Below are 16,681 nucleotides of genomic sequence, written 5' to 3'. Positions count from 1 at the left end.
TCTGACGGAACTTCAAAATAAAACTCACGCCAAAGTTTGGCAATCAGTTTGTCAGTAAGTAATGCAACATTAAATGAATGATGATGTGGTCCCCCTATGAGTGAGGGGCAATAGGGGTTGGGTGCAGTGTGAGCTGGGCGGCAGCTGAAGGCAGTGACCTTGGCAGACTGATCCTTGGCTGCAGAAGGTAGCTCTAGGGATGTGGAATGTCACTTCCTGGTGGGGAAGGAGCCTGAGCTGGTGCGCGAGGTTGAGAAGTTAAGCCGCTGACTGCTGATCAAGCAGTATGGGTCAGTTCGTCTTGGTACGGTGCGCTTTTAGCGGCGTTTCCACTGACTCATCCCGGGACGGATCCTTAAAAACCGAGACGAGCCGTCCCACTTTTTTGGGACCCTTTCGTATGGGTGCCAGACTGAACCAATCCGCTCTTGGAAGGTGGAGCAACACACTGCAGACCGTTGATTGGTCCAAAGAATCGTCACTTACCCCGACAGCAGCTGCATTTCTCCTTGCGGCTCACAGACTTCTCTGAAACGAAGCTTGATTGCACTTTTTAACGGAGAGTTACATGAAAATCTCAGAGAGGACGAAATGCTGCATGTCTTCCATCCCTGCTCTTTGTTTACTGTGTCGCGTTTTCTTTTGCTAATTTGCTATTGTTTACCAGCTACGGCATCCGGCTTACATGCAGCCCACCAGGAGAGGGCACAGTTTGCTGTGGAAATGCAAACGGGATCAGACCTAACTGTTCCAAACCATCCCAAACCGTACTGAACCGACCCGGACTGCTTGGTGGAAATGCAGCTTTAGATATAGTGGACCACACCTCGACACATAGCAAGGGCTCCAGAACCAGCCTTCTCGAGTGGGACTGGACTCTGTTCCATTCTGGAGTTGCCGATGGTGAGAGTAGCAGGCAGGGGTGGCGATACTCATTGCCCCCCGGCTTGGTGCCTGTACATTGGAGTTCACCCCGGTGGACGAGAGGGTAGCTTCCCTCCGCCTTGGGGTGGGGGGACGGATCCTGACTGTTGTTTGTGGCTATGGTCCAAATAGCAGTTCAGAGTATCCACCCTTTTGAAGTCCTTGGAGGGAGTGCTGGAGAGTGCTCCGTCTGGGGATTCCCTCGTCCTACTGGGGGACTTCAATGCTCACATCGGCAATGACAGTGAGACCTGGAGGGGCGTGATTGGGAGGAACAGCCCCCCCGATCTGAACCCGACTGGTGTTTTGTTGTTGGATTTCTGTGCTTGTAACAGATTGTCCACAACAAACACCATGTTTAAGCATAAGGGTGTCCATATGTGCACTTGGCACCAGGACACCCTAGGCCGCAGTTTGATGCTCGTCCTCGTCTTGACTCAGTAGTCGTGTCGGACTTGCAGCTGCATGTCTTGGATACTCAGGTAAAGAGAGGGGCGGAGCTGTCAACTAATCACTACCTGGTGGTGAGTTGGCTCGGGTGATGAGGGAAGGTGCTGGTCAGACCTGTTAGACCCAAGCGTATTGTGAGGGTCTGCTGGGAATGTCTGGCAGAGGAGCTTTAACTCCCACCTCCAGGAGAGCTTTAACAGTGTTCCAGGGAAGGTAAGCGAATGGGCTTTGTTTTGTGCCTCCATTGTTGAGGCAGCCGATCTGAGCTGGCCAAGGTGGTGGTCCCTCTTTTTAGGAAGGGGGATTGGAGAGTGTGTTCCAACTACAGGGGGATCACACTCCTCAGCCTCCCTGGTAAGGTCTATTCGGGGGTACTGGAGAGGAGGGTCCGTAGGATAGTCGAACCCTGGATTCAGGAGGAGCAATGTGGTTTTCGTTGTGGCCGTGGAACTGTGGACCAGCTCTATACCCTCAGCAGGGTCCTCGAAGGTGCATGGGAGTCCGGTTTGGTGACCTCAGGATTGGATTACTGCTTTTTGGAGATGATGTGGTCCTGTTGGCTTCATCAAGCTGTGACCTTCAGCTCTCTCTGGATTGGTTTGCAGCAGTGTGTGAAGAGGCTTGGATGACAATCAGCACCTCCAAATCTGAGTCCATGGTCCTCAGTCAGAAAAGGGTGGAGTGCCCTCTCTGGGTTGGGGATGAGATCCTGCCCCAAGTGGAGGAGTTTAAGTATCTCGGGGTCTTGTTCACGAGTGATGGAAGGATGGAGCGAGAGATCGACAGGCGGATCGGTGCAGAGTCTGCAGTAATGCAGGCTCTGCACAGGTCTGTCATGGTGAAGAGGGAGCTGAGCTGGAAGGCAAAGCTCTCTGTTTACCGGTCGATCTTTGTTCCCACCCTCACCTATGGTCATGAGCTTTGGGTAGTGACTGAAAGAACAAGAGAAGAGCTGGACGAAGTAGCTAGGAAGAGAGAAGTCTGGGTTGCCCTGCTTAGGCTGCTGCCCCTGCCACAGTGGCAGAAGATGGATGGACTACATGTGATTTCAAAATAAAAGCTTCAGATCTGCGCTTATATTCAGACTAGGATCAAATGCCTATTTAAAGAAATAAATCCACCACTTCACTTCAAGAGATAGTAGACCTTCTCAGGATAACATTCAGTGCAAATGATACAATTCTGATGCATTATTTCAAAGTAGAAGCCCTTGGAAGTCTAACACTAAGGTAATTTTTTGCTATGTACATATTCCAGAATAAAAAGGTCAAAACAAACAATCGACCAACGATTCCTCTTCAGGATGAAAGCAAATTTTGTCAGGATTACACAGAATAAAAATGATCCAATTTGGATTTATCATTTCAAAATTAAGCAAACTTTTTGTTATGTACATATTCAAGAATACAAAGGCCTAAACAAATGATGAATCAACCATTTAACTTCAGGATGATAGGAGACCTCATCATTTTTACTTGCTGTCTTCCTCACAAGGTCTGCTATTATCTTGAAGTGGAATGGTTGATTGATTATTAGTCTTGACCTCTTTATGCTATTCTGAAATAACTCAGCTCAGTATTAGACTTTTAAGTGCTCTAATTTTGAGAATTGGAGAATTGGATCATTTTCACTTGCTGTCTTTCTTACAAGGTCTGCTATCATCCTGAAGTGGAATGGTTAATTGATTTTTTTTTTTACCTTTTTATTCTGGAATATGTTCATGACAAAAATTAGCTCAGTTTTAGACCTCAAAGGGCTCCGATTTTGAAATTATACATCATTTTTACTGGCTGTCTTCCTCACAAGGTCTGCTATTCTTCTGAGGTGAAATAGTTGATTGATTATTAATTCTAACCTTTTTATGCTATTCTGAAATAAGAAGCTGAAAGCTCAGTTTCTTGACTTTAAAGGGCTACCATTTTGAAATTATACATCAAAATTTGATCATTCTCACAAGGTCTGCTATCATCATAACCTTTTTATTCTCAAATGCATGCACATAGCAAAAAGTAACCTCAGTATAAGATTTTTTTAGGGCGTTTTTTTAGAATGATTCATCAGGATTTCGATTATTTTCCCTGGGTGTCTTCTTATGGTGTGGCCACACCAAACGCGAATTTGCGGCGCGATTACATACAAAGTCAATGCAAAGACGCGTTTAGCCGCCGATTTGCCTCGGGCAGCGCGATTCGCGCGTTTGGAGCGTTCACGCGTTTAGGCGGTAGACGCGAATTCGCTCGAGTTCAAAATATTCCCCCACGACGTCATTGTTTTGACGACGTTGGGGGGCAACTGCCGCCTGCTCCGGCTCCAACTCCGCCGGAGGATGGAGGAGAAAACAATCTGTGCGGTGTGTCATCATCCAGAGTTAAACGATACAACGTGTGTACTCTACAGAGACCAAAAAAACAGGAGCAGGCTTTGTTGAAAGTCTCTGAGGAGACAGGTTTTGAATGTAAGTTCTGTAAACATTAGTTTCCAGCTGGATCTGCCTGCACGGGCTATCACTGAGTCCGACTGTGTTTTCCTCAGCGGAGTTTTGAGCCTGATAGAGAGGAGGAAAGAGTGGGGCAGGGGCAGAGCCAGGGAAAAGATGGAAGTTCTCTGTGCTCCTCTCTTTCCTCCACCCCTTCATTATCCCCAGGGAGACCTCCGGGAACATGGGTCGGGGGTTCGGGTGGTCTAAGTTTGACCGGCTACTAAACTACTTAAAAACTGACAGCGTTAACTTGTCGCATTAGCCTTCACATACGTCGGAGCACCAGGCTAACATGTAGCCGGCTGCTACAACGTTTGCTTAATGTCACATTTCAAACCCCAGTACTCTGTGACTGTACTGATAAATACTTAACCTCTGCGCGTCGTATCCAGTATAAAGATGTCTTGAACAGGAGACATCTCCCTTTTCTTTGTTCTTTTTCTACTCTTTTTTTATCTTTTGTGGCGACGTCCTTAGTTTTTTTACTATTTTTGTTCCAATGTGTGTTAGGGGATCCTACATGTAATCATGGTCTTATATTGTACAAACAAGTCTGTTGTGCAAACAGTGGAGACAAATCTAACCTCTCATTTTAAAGTTTTTTTTTTAGCATTTTGAAACATTTCATACACAAATATTTATAACACCAGCTGAATAATGGAATCATGATCATGAATGACATGTGATAAATGTGAGAAGGAAACAGCCTGAAAGGAGAGACCCAGTAGATCATAAACATAACTATGGAAACAACAAAAAACAACAAATTCAGGCAGAGACTTCAGGATCTGACTGGAAAAACTTTAAAAAAGACGTGGATTTATATTACAGTAGAAATCATCGTATTTTATTTCTGATCTCACACCAAAAGTTAAATAGTTCATTAAAAATAAATCTCTGTCTTCATATTTAGCAGCTGTATGGAGGCCAAGAGAAAAAAAAGACTGTAATATTTTACCTTTATGGTTGGGATTGAGTAAACAAGGACTGTTAACACTGCTGTCGAAATGTCACATCACCTTTAGCTATTCTTAAAAAATGATCTTCTGAAATGTTTCCTACACGTCACATCAATACTTTCAACAACACTGAAAACAAGTGAAACCTCAGTGTCTTAGTTCGAGAATAACTAAAGGTTAAATGGATGAATGAATGAGTCATTTCTGGTGCACCTTGTTTAGAAAAAGTGACATTCAGTTTCTTCATCAATACATTTCTAAACCGAGCAGATCATTCTGGTAATGTTGTTATTCTGATTTAAAGTCATATTGATGCTGACATGGCTTTTTTAAAGCATCCTCAACCACACACACACACACACACACACACACACACACACACACACACACACACACACACACACACACACACACACACACACACACACACACACACAAACCTTAATACAAAACAATCACATCAAGATGAGCAACAGTAGGAAATACAACATAAACAGTTAAAAGATCAACAATGCTTTAACAGCATTTGTTACGTTACACACTCTGTAAAGTTAAAAATCATATTTTTAAGCAGAATTATTGTTTTGTTTTTTAATTATTTTTTTTTTAATTCTTTTTTTTTTTATTTGCTGAACACACACTTACAAACATTTAAAACATTTAAAGGGAATGGGAATTATCGTAATGTTGTCTGTGACTGATCAAGTGTTTACACACTCAATGAAACACAGGCATTACAATAAACACAGTTGAAAGGAGCAACAATGGGGGAACATAGGGGGTTTCAAAGGGGTTTTAAAGGGGGCTCAGGGGGGCTTCAGGAGGGCTGACTGGTCTTTTGTGAGGAGGTCACTGGCCATCACTAGAGGTTCCTCTGTTTCTTCTAAAAAGGCCCAGGAACCTTTTCCTCAAAGATTTCTTTGGTCTTCTTTGGGCCACCTCCTCTATTTGACCATCAAGGACTGCAAGAGTGTCAATCACAGAGGTCGCTGGTCTCACCTCTTCTTCCTCCTCTTCCTCCTCCCCCAAAGGAGTCTGCTGGGGGTTGTTAATAGACTCCAGCAGAGTGGCCTTCTCCTGCTGCCACTGGTCCTGCTGTAGTGCCAGATCTTCTTGCACTTGTTGAAGAGAGGCCTTCAACCTGCAGGTTTCTCTCTGCTCTACCAGGAGCTGTGACCTGACAATTTCCCACTGGGACTTCTGGGTCGTCAGCTCCACCTTGGCCTGTCTGAGCTCTTCTGACATCCTGTGAGTGTCCTCTCTGTGCTTTGCAATGAGGTTTGATCTTTCCTCTTCCCACTGGTGTCTGTAGGTCTCCAGGTCCTCTCTGGCCTGGCAGAGGGCGCTCTTCATCCTGTCTGCTTCTGTTACTTGTGCAGACAGGAGATGTGATCTTTGTTGATCCCACAGACGCTGGAGTCTGTCCATGTTCTCTTGAGCCTGGTTCTGTGTGGCGTGGATCTTCTTCATCTCCTCAATCTGTTTTTCCAGGAGATGAAATCTTTCTTTCTCCCACTGCAACCTCTGCCTGTTTGTTTCCTCATGGGCTTGTTTCAAAGCAGCCGTCATTCTGGAGGTGGTCTCCCTCTGTTGTTCCAGGAGACCAGATCTTTCCTCCTCCCACCGCTGCCTCTGATTCTTCAGCTCCTCTTGGGCCTGATGCAGGGCAGCCTTCAACCCACTGGTCTCCTCCTGCTCTGACCGCCGATGGGATCTTTCCTTTTCAACCAGCTGCCTCTGAGATTCCAGATGCTCTTGAGCCTGGCACAAAGAGGCTTTAAGCTTGGAGGTTTCCTCTTGTTCTGATCGACGGTGTGATCTTTCATCCTCCAGCTGCTTCTTCTGATTTTCCAGGTCTTCTTGAGCCTGGCACAAAGAGGCTTTAAGCTTGGAGGTTTCCTCTTGTTCTGAGCGACGATGTGATCTTTCCTCCTCCAGCTGTTTTTTCTGATTTTCCAGGTCTTCTTGGGCCTGGTGCAGGGCAGCCCTCAGTTCACAGGTTTCCTCCCTCTCTGTCTCATGATGGGACCTCTCCTGGTCTGTTGACTGATCCTCTGGAGCCGTGATGTGTGCTTGCTCTGAGATAGTTTCATTCTGAGCCTCCCCAGGTAGATTGGAGCTGGACTCAGCTAACTTTGTCTGCTGCAGAAAAGCATGAAGCCGATTGATCTCTCCACAGAGGAAAAACCTCTCTTGTGCCCACAGCTGTGCGTTGTTTTGAATGTTTCCGACAACCTGGGACAGATGAGCTTTCAGCTTGTTGGTCTCCTCTGTTTGCAGGGCCAGGCTGTCTTCTGTTTCTCTGCACCTCTGCTTCTCAGCTTCAAGGTTTCCTCTGAGTTTTTCCATCTCTGTGCTTGTTTCTCTGGTTGAGGCTTCATGGTTTTCGAGCTGTTGTTTAAGCTGCTCTACCTCATGAAGCAGAGCCAACTTTTCCTCCTCAAGTTTTGAGACCTGGTCCCTTTTGCTGATGAGGCTGTGAGAGTCCAGCTCAGGGATCTGTATCACAGCCTGTTTGGACTCCTGATGTTTGATGTCGGGCTTGGTCAAAGGTTTCTTTTCATTGACCTTGTTTTTCCCAGAAACCACTGCACTGAATGACATTTTTACTGGAGAAACTGTTTGTTTGAGAGTTCCTGCTGGCTGTGGTTGTTCGGGGTTTTGACCAGGCTGTGGTGCTGGCTTGGGTCCTGGCTGGGGTCCTGGCTGGGGTCCAGGTTGGGGTCCAGGTTGGGGTCCAGGTTGGGGTCCTGGCTGGGGTCCAGGTTGGGGTACAGGCTTGCTTTCAGGCAGTGGGTTAGACTCTGCAGGCGTTGGTGTTGGTGGCGCCGCAGAGTTTCCTGTCCATTTTCGGCACCCCTCTGCTTCCAGTTCCTCCTGAGTATAATCCCTGAGCAGGAATGGAAAGGACGAAGCCAAGTTGACCTCTCCTTGCCTTTTGTTCTTCTTTTTCTTTGAGATCCTGCTCTCAAAGTAAAATTCGTCCAACTCCTCCTCAACCAGGTCGATGGGTCTGAGCTCAGTGTAAGATGTCTGAGTCGTTGGGTTGGAGACGACGTTGTTTTGTTTCTTGTTTCTGCCTTTTCTGGCGTTCCTTTTTGTTGCTTGAACAGTTGTTTCCATCGTGGAAATGATTTTGGATGCTCTGATTTGCAAATGTGGCTCTGTCTCTTGCTCGAGTGTGAGTGAAATGAAGATTCTAATCTGAGGTTCTGAGATTAGTTCATACAAAGCACTCTATGACATCACCACTCTATGACATCACAGTGGTCCAAGACAGAAGGACAGTCTGTGTTGTTGTTTTTCAAATTTGAATGAGAACAATCATTCGAAAAAATGATTTTAGGAAGGTAAAAAAAAAATGAATGAATGTTTATCCATTTGATTAATAAATTTACAAAGTAACAAGAGCAAAGTCACAAATTTACATGTATAATCTCATTAATTTTTGAGAAAAAAGTCAAATATTTATGGAAATGAACTTGTTATTTTAGCCTTAAGCTAGGCTATCAGAAGAGCAGACACAGACACTAACACACATAAATAGAGGCCCATAGGTGAAAGTTAAGCAGGTTCATTCCTGTAAAAGTTGATATTTCATTTAAAAGGAGATTCCTACACCTCTACCTTTTATTCGACTGCAGATGCTGCCATTAAGTGCAGGATATATATGTATATATATATATATATATATATATATATATATATATATATATATATATATATATATATATATATATATATATATATATATTTTTTTTTTTTAATTTATTTATTTTTTTATTCCTTTTCCGTTGCTAGGCGCTACCCAAGTAGCTGCCTGTTGCAGCAGCTCTCTCGTCTTTGTCCGTTTATTGTAATTTTTTTTGTCTCTTTTTTGTAATCTTTGTATTTGGAGTGGATCATCACTTTGTATGGTTCATTGTCGGTCACGGACACCAAACTTTTTGTGGCTTCGGTGATATTTTTGACTACTTTTCTCCTGTGTTTGTCTGGAGATCCTACATGTAACCATGGCTGCATTGTTTACATGCGAACTCAGCTGTTAGCAGCCTGTAGCATGCCAATGCTAACTAGTGTAGGGCTTGATGATTTCCCTCGAGCTGAGGAGGAGGAAGTGAGGATGACGTGCTGGTTCTCAGATGTGAGCTGGGAGGTGACGACGTGGACCTGTCCTTCCATCCATCCTTGTTGGGAACGTGGGATCCAGCTCCGGGGGATGGACGAGCTAGCTGTGCTAACCCAGCGGCATCGTGCTGTTCACGGATGTGGCTGACGGAGCTGACATCAGACGCCGGCGCCACATTGGAGGAGCTTCACCTGCTGTGAGCAGACAGGATCCAGGAGACAGAGACTGAACAGACTGCTGGGGAGGCTCAGTCCTGGACCCTGTGGAGGTGGTGACTGACTGGGCTGGAGAGTGGTGGACGAGTGGTGGACGGGAAGTCGTCATCTAATTTCTCATGGACCTTTTTGCACTTTCTATACTCTTTCTTACTGTTGTTTTCTTAAATGCTGCGTTGACTCCTGAATTTCCCCTCGGGGATAAATAAAGTATTTTCTATTCTATTCTATTCTATTCTATATATATATATATATATATATATATATATATATATATATATATATATATATATATATATATATATATATATATATATATATATATAAATTGAAGATCTTTCATAGGTCAAGAAACTTTCCTAGCATAATTTTCACACAAATAAAAAAATAAAAATAAAAAAAAACTGAAGAGTTGAAAGACTTGACTTTGTTCTTAGGAAATCTTTATTGTTGGTAGCACCTGATCTCTCTAGACCTTGGTGAATTATCACAAACGCCGTCATTAAGATCATACATTTGGCAAACATGCATTTTGTTAGTATCAAAATGGTTAAAACAACATTTATATGATAGTTGTTTTTCCAAAGGATTATGATTTACCTTTTAAGATGTTAACCCTTTCACCTGCTGCTCAGCCGTTTGGTAGAGCACTTTTTTAGTGGCGATATCTGATTGAAAATATGTTGAACTGAGTTTAATGTGATTGGGTTGTCAGCTTGATTTTAGTGCTCCAACAACATGAAAGATACAACATACATTTCAAAGTTCTGCAAACAGTTTCTGTCCAGAAAACACTTTTGTAATTTTGGTAAGGAGCATCTTATTTTTATAACAATGGTTTTTCAACTTAAACATGCCTGGATATGAAAACATACAAATATAAAAAGAAACAGATATAGGCTCAATGTGTAGTAATGAGTTTTTTATCAGAGTGAACATCTTGACCCTCCTGGTCATGAAACAGAGCAGCGACAGCAGCGTTTCCTTTCCTGTTCAGGCTCCACCTCCTCAGGTGGAGGTGCTTCAGGAGCTGAGGATTCCTCCTTGTATTCAGACACTGAGCCACTGGAAGTTGACAACAACCTCCCACACACTAGTTCAGCTGCTTTTCCACCCATAACCGACAAGTCTGTCACAGTTTTCTCTCTCAGCGACATGTCTCCATCATCATCATCATCGATCAGCACAAACTCCTTGAGGTAAACCATCTCCACGCCGTGGAGGCTGTGGTTCTCTGTCGATTCATCTGTGGTGTGGGCATCCACAAAGGTCAGAGTCGAGGTCTCTGTCAGGGTCTCGTGTTGGTCTGTGGAGTTGTCTTCCTGTCCTGAGTAGGCCTGGCTGTTTGAATCCATCATCCAGAAGGAGTTTTTCTGGAAGCCTTCCTCCTTCATGCTGTGCCTCTGGTCCTGACTGTGAGACAGGATGTCAGGCACACAGGACATCTTGCCTGTGTCATCTCGGCTGCTGACCTTTTCCCTCCTGGACTGAGAGCCGTTCTCTGTGACATGACCATTCTCAGGATAGATCTTGAAAGCCACCTTCTGGTTCTCATGGTAGACCTGAACACTGCTGCTCCCTGCTGGTGAGGAGAGGGGGATGCTGGCAGTGTCTCCTCGTCCTTGCTTCTTCATGTAATAACTCTTTTGCTGCACTGAGATGAAAAAAGAAGCAGTTAATTTTTCACTTTCCAACAAATAAAAAGATACAAAAAGTCAAACAGATCCATTTTTCTTGCTACCACAGAAGACAGCACGACAATGGTACCACTAGCACTTGTGAAATGTAGAATAAATTTTTATTTTTTTTATTTTTTATTTTTTTTTCACGGTTCATGAACTGATTAAGTTTAATCAATTTTCAATAATGTGGAAAAACATCATTCATAATATGTTTAATAAGACACAACTATTATACATGTTTTTATTTGACTTTGCTTGACCATTTTCTCACCTCAAGAAGCTTGTGTAATATCTGTAGATAAATATGACCTATTCAATTTTGAAAAATGTAAAATTATGTCTGATGGTGTTTCTTTAAACTTAAGGTTTTTTTTTTTTTTTTTTTACCAAACATATTTATTTTGTCCAGACACCATGGCACACCTGAGTGTAGCATGTTTACAGGATAATTAATGCATCTTACAGATGAGGTTAGTGTTAACAGATTACTTTACAGCCCAATTCCAAAGTTGGGACACTGTATTAAATTTTCATAGGAACAGATTTTTGATGTTTTATTTGTATATCATTTTAACTCTACATTTCATTTAGAAATTTAAAAAGTTGTGACAAAGACAGCACGACACTGAAAGTTGTGTATTGATCAGTTTCTAGCAGTAGACACATAGCAATTAGTGTCATACCTCTCATTCAGAAAATCTGAAGTAAATGATGAAAAGTGAAGTGAAAAATTACAATGATAATAGTTCAACAATTTCACAGTAATGTTTCTGAGTGTCTAATTGCAAAGGATTTGGGAATTTCATGATCTGCAGCAAAGAACATCAAAAAAATCTATGAGACAAACACAACTCTGTAGTGGAAATCACTGCATCACTTATAAAATTGTCTTTTCCTCAAAGGTAGGAAAGCACCCTGGGAATGACTTATGGATCAACATGCTGACATCCAGAAAATGCCTTTTTCAGGGAAACTCTTATATATTTTAACTTGACACAACAGGCCATACATCTTCTGGTTCAGGCCCTCGTGATTTCACATATCAACTCCAGTAACTCTCTCCTAGCAGGCCTCCCTGCATGTCTATTTAAACCTCTGCAGATTACCCAGAATGCAGCAGCACATCTGGTCTTTAACCAGCCCAAAACAGCACATGTCACTCCACTGTTAATCTCGCTGTTAATCTCTCTTCACTGGCTTCCAGTAGCAGCTACAATCAAATTCAAAGCTCTTCTTCTGGCTTACAGAACGGCTCCTGCCTATCTGGGGTCCCTCTTTGAGGTCTACACTCCTCCTCACCCACTATGCTCTGCCTGTGAGCGCTAGACACCTGGTGCTCTCAGCCCAGTGTGGCTCTAAATCTCCAGCCAGACTCTTCTCCTCTGTTGTGCCCAAATGGTGGAATGAATTACCTAACTCTATACGATCCACAGAGTCTCTTTCTACTTTAAGAGTTGTCTGAAGACTCATCTGCTCAGGGAACACTAAGGCCCTTAATCTGAGCCTTCTCCTCTTTGTCCCCAGGGGTAGAATGAATCAGTAGGTCTCAGACCCTGCTTTTAGTCAATATTTGGCACTGATTAATAAATGTTGTTAAAGGTTGAACAATATTGTTGATATTGGTTTTGAGTTGTGGTTAGCTATGGCTGCGTTATCTTAGATGAGGAAAAAACTGCACTTCCTCTGGTGGCTAAATAATTTGAAACACTTAGTTGCACTAACTGAGGTTTTCCCTCCAGTCTAAATTCTTGTTTGTTTATGTCGCTTTGACAAAACGGTAGTATAATTGTAGAATCAAACAAAAGCATGGCTCTGTAGTAGAAGAGTCTGGGTGCTAAACTGGCCTGACTTCACTCCTGACTTGGCAGTTATCAAAAACATTTGGTTCATCATGAAATAGAATTATGGAGAAGCTGAATTGCTGAGCAGCTGAAATCAGTTTACAGAGTGTTGTTGAAAGAAGAGTTGATACACAACAACTGCTTTAAAAAAATGATGCTTGCATTAAATCATAAATGAACATATACCATAGACTGTATATAGAGTGGACAGTGTGGCTCCGCCATTTATCATTGTACAGTTTTGAAGCCAAAATACCGCAGCCATTGGCAGAAATTGCAGCCAGAGTCTTTGCAGTAGAGACTGTGAGGGATTCTGGGAGAATCTGAGTGGAGCTGGGTGACAAAAATAATATATATTTTTTTTCTTTTAAGATTCTAATCACTTCCTGACTCTACCCCCCGACATATTTTACAATACCCGAAAAAAATACACGAGAACGGCAGCTGTCAGTCATCGTTAAACGTTACGTAAAGCCTCGGTTTTAACCTTGTATAGCTAATGAAAACAAAACTTTTCAGAAAAAAGAGGACTTGAATACAAGACAGCCAAATAATATCTTCAAATCACCACAAAAATCAGACGTGAGAAACATTTCTACGAGGAGTATTAATTTTTTAAAGTTTGACCACAGCCCATCTGGAATGACTGGGAAGCCGTGTTTTTAAACCTATACTGCAGCCAGTCACCAGGGGGAGCAGTTTTTGTGGAGACCTCACTTCGAGCCGAGCAAGCGGACGTCCATTATGGCATATACTGTATCATCTATCTGTCCCAACATTTGATATGTTTGACTTTTTGAATTAAATGAAGGTTTTGAATGATTGACCATCAAATGCTTTTTTATCAAGATTTTAAAAACAGTCTGAACTATTTTGGAAAAGGGGTTGTACAACATACAATCACAAATCAAAAAACTGAAAAAGAGAATATTTAACCTATATTTGAACTCATAATGCATCTTAAAGACTGGGAAGTCTCCAAAAGATGACATCAGGGACAGTGACAAACTGAGGCTCATCGCTTTTCCAGCACATTCCTGTCATCACAGAGAATGTTAACTCAATTTGTTTAATAAAGTTTTCCTTATTTAGTCTCAGCTGTATAATGCATCATAACAGAATAGACTGTCTGTGATGGAGAGGATGATTTGTGTTATTCATCTCAGTCATCCACAACTGCACAATCCTGCAGCTGCAGTTTAAACATTATTTACATAATCCACAGAACAACATCTGGGACAGGTAGTAGTATGAGCAGTGGAGTTGTTGTTAGAGAGAATGAGCTGTCATTCAGTTTTGGCCTCTGTGAATAAATAAATGAAGCTGGTTCTTTTAAAAGAAGCAAAAAATAACTTCAATTCCCAGAGGAGCGGCTCTTTGAAGAAGGAGACGGATGAACTCCTCTAAAGTGCTCTAACCAAGGACGGCGCATGTGTGTGTGTGAGTGTGTGTGTGTGTGTGTGTGTGTGTGAGTTTCATCTCTTTCAAAGACTCTTTCAAAGACTCACACACACCCTCCAGCCTCACAGAGATTTGAGATAAAGTGATCAGCGCGTCTCTATGAGAGGCTTCAAACAGGATTGGTCAGACTTTCAGGTGTTTTGAAGGTACAGTGTAGAAATCTATTTCTGCAGAAACATACTGACAGCGCTACAGCTGAGGGGAGCATTTCTGAAACTTGATGTCAACTGTGTCAGGTATATAACATTCATGTTAACATCAGGGCCAGGACAGAGAAGCAGGATCCCCCCTCTTTACACCTCTCCATGCTAAATTCACTACTGTTGGCACAGAAGCTCGGCTGACTGACCCTCTTACACTTGACTGGATCATGTGCATGACAGAATCGGGACTCTATAAATGAATAATAACGGTAATGTACATGTTAACACAAGCACCAGTGTGCTGCTCTGCAGATCATGATGGTGACTGAGGAACAATGGAGGAAAAATAGATTGAATCTGAACACATTTATGGCATTATTGGGGCTGTTTTTGTCAGAGCAGGATAGTCAGGAAGGTTAAAAACAGTTTCAATTTGTAAAAAAAAAAAAAAGGTTTTAAAATGTCATAACAATGATGAAACACAATGATTCCTGTAGAGTCTTATAAATAATGTTCAAACTCTAAAAAAAAATAACAATCTGCAGATAATTCAGCTATATACCATAAAAATCTGTATGCACCACAAGGTAGAGCATCCAATCAAATCATTTCTTTCGTAAAGAATGAGAAAATATCTGGAGCGGTTTTAAGGAGCACAATATGTCCATTAATAAAGCTCCCATGTACCGAAGTTCACCCTTCACACCAGTAAACAAAAACCACACATCACAGGAGCAAGCCTGCAGCAATCATAGATGGAATAAAAACCAGTAAAAAACAAAAACTTGAGAATTAAAAAAGGGTTTACCTCCAACCTTCCACGGCTGAACTCTTCCCAGAGTTGCTGTAATGAAAATCACATGGCAGGGGTGGGATGACCCAGCGTGCGTCCCTCTGATCCGTAGTACAGCTGGTGAAACTGATTTCTCCTCCCTCTGAACGTCTACAAACACACACTCTCCACACACCCTCCCCCATCCTGTAAACTACAACCGCTCACAGCGAGCAGGGAGGCAGTCTCAGGATGCTTCACTGATTGCTGATTTTGTTATTTGGGATTTTGCTGAACATGTGTTTTTTTTGTACAAGTAGGATGACCTTCACATTCAGGGAGCTGCGCGTTTTCACACCTGGACACAATCACTTACTACAACACCTAAAATGAGGCATTAATCATAGGGATACCTCTGCTGTTAAAAGAGAAGGGGAATAATTGGGCAAGATTACATGAGAAAAAAAACTGTAAAACCCAGGGGAAAATGTTAAAATGTTGTTTCTAAAACAACAACCTGCCCCTAAAACTCAAACTTCTCCACCAAAATTTTTTGAGATTTGGGGGGCGCTACTGAGCAGACCATGGAGTAAGTCCTGTTTTTGGAGGCTCCCGCTAATTACGATTTTTAAGTTTCATAAAGTACATTTTTACAGCCTGCTTGAATATATAGACAACTGAAGAACGTTCATAAGATACCAATATTTCCAACGTTTTCATTTTTTTTTTGGTGAAATGGCGTCGAGTCTGAGGAAATATAAATATCACGGATCAGCGACGACTAGGCCCGGCTCATCCCCAGACGAGAGTAATCCGAAGACCCCGAAAGCAGCGGCTAGCCCAAGTAGCTCCAATGCTAATACTAACGCTAGTCCCCGCGCGAAGGAACAGCTCAATCAGAGCGAGATGGACACCGCGGAGTTAAAGTCGGAGCTTCTCTTGTCTATCAAGAAGGATATTGCTGGGGTACTGAAGGAGGAGTTAAAGAAGGCACTCGCTGAAGATTTTGACGACATTAAGACGCAGTTGCGGGAGGTGAAGGAGGAGATCGCTAACTGCAAGGAAGCGACGCGGAAAGAAATTGAGGAAGTCAAGACCACGGTGAGGGATCTTGAGAACGGACTGTCCACTTGGAGTGACGAAGTGACCACTCTACAAACCACAGTAACTGTCCTGAAGAAAGAGATGACTGATCTGAAAAATAAATGCGATGACCTGGAAGGTAGAATGAGAAGGTGCAATATTCGCATTTTAGGCGTTCCAGAGACCCCAGATTCAAGTACCTCTACGGCTGTGACCCGGTTACTGAGAGAAGTCCTGCACATGGACAAGAATGTCCTCATTGATCGCGCACACAGGAGCCTTGTCCCACGGCGTCCTGGAGGGAAGCCGCGTGCCATCATAGCGAAGCTCCATTACTACCAGGACTGCGTGGAGGTATTGCGCCGAGCCCGAACCCAGGCTCCGCTGAAGTTAAACGGACAGTCCGTGGCCATATTCCCTGACTTCACCCCATCTGTTGCTCGGAATCGGGCTGCTTTCACAGAAGCCCGAAAACTTCTCCGTGATCAACCAGGTGTCCGGTTTGGCATAATGTTTCCTGCACGGCTCCGCATTACACACAAT

The 16,681-nt window shown here is 43.0% G+C and overlaps 1 protein-coding gene across 1 annotated transcript; it reads right to left on the bottom strand.

Moving 5' to 3' along the window:
* Positions 1-9,772: 9,772 nt before the first annotated feature.
* Positions 9,773-15,206, bottom strand: LOC141791022 (uncharacterized). The gene is made up of 2 exons (XM_074671204.1): positions 15,092-15,206; positions 9,773-10,810 (listed from the first exon to the last, which is right to left on the bottom strand). Exon 2 carries the CDS (start codon positions 10,788-10,790, stop codon positions 10,110-10,112), a length of 681 nt encoding a protein of 226 aa, XP_074527305.1. The 5' UTR covers positions 10,791-10,810; positions 15,092-15,206; the 3' UTR covers positions 9,773-10,109.
* Between the last annotated feature and the right edge of the window lie 1,475 nt (positions 15,207-16,681).

This window comes from Halichoeres trimaculatus, unplaced genomic scaffold (genome assembly GCF_033239565.1).
Source record: "Halichoeres trimaculatus isolate MK-OKI-2021-1 unplaced genomic scaffold, fHalTri1.1 fHalTri1_scaffold_5, whole genome shotgun sequence".
NCBI classification, from domain to species: Eukaryota; Metazoa; Chordata; class Actinopteri; order Labriformes; family Labridae; genus Halichoeres; species Halichoeres trimaculatus.
The sequence above is the reverse complement of the archived record's forward strand: the minus strand, read 5'-3'. Positions and strand labels throughout refer to the sequence as shown.

Bases quoted from the DNA above. Each gene is read 5' to 3' on its own strand.
- LOC141791022 (XM_074671204.1), bottom strand. From the start codon at position 10,790: ATGAAGAAGCAAGGACGAGGAGACACTGCCAGCATCCCCCTCTCCTCA.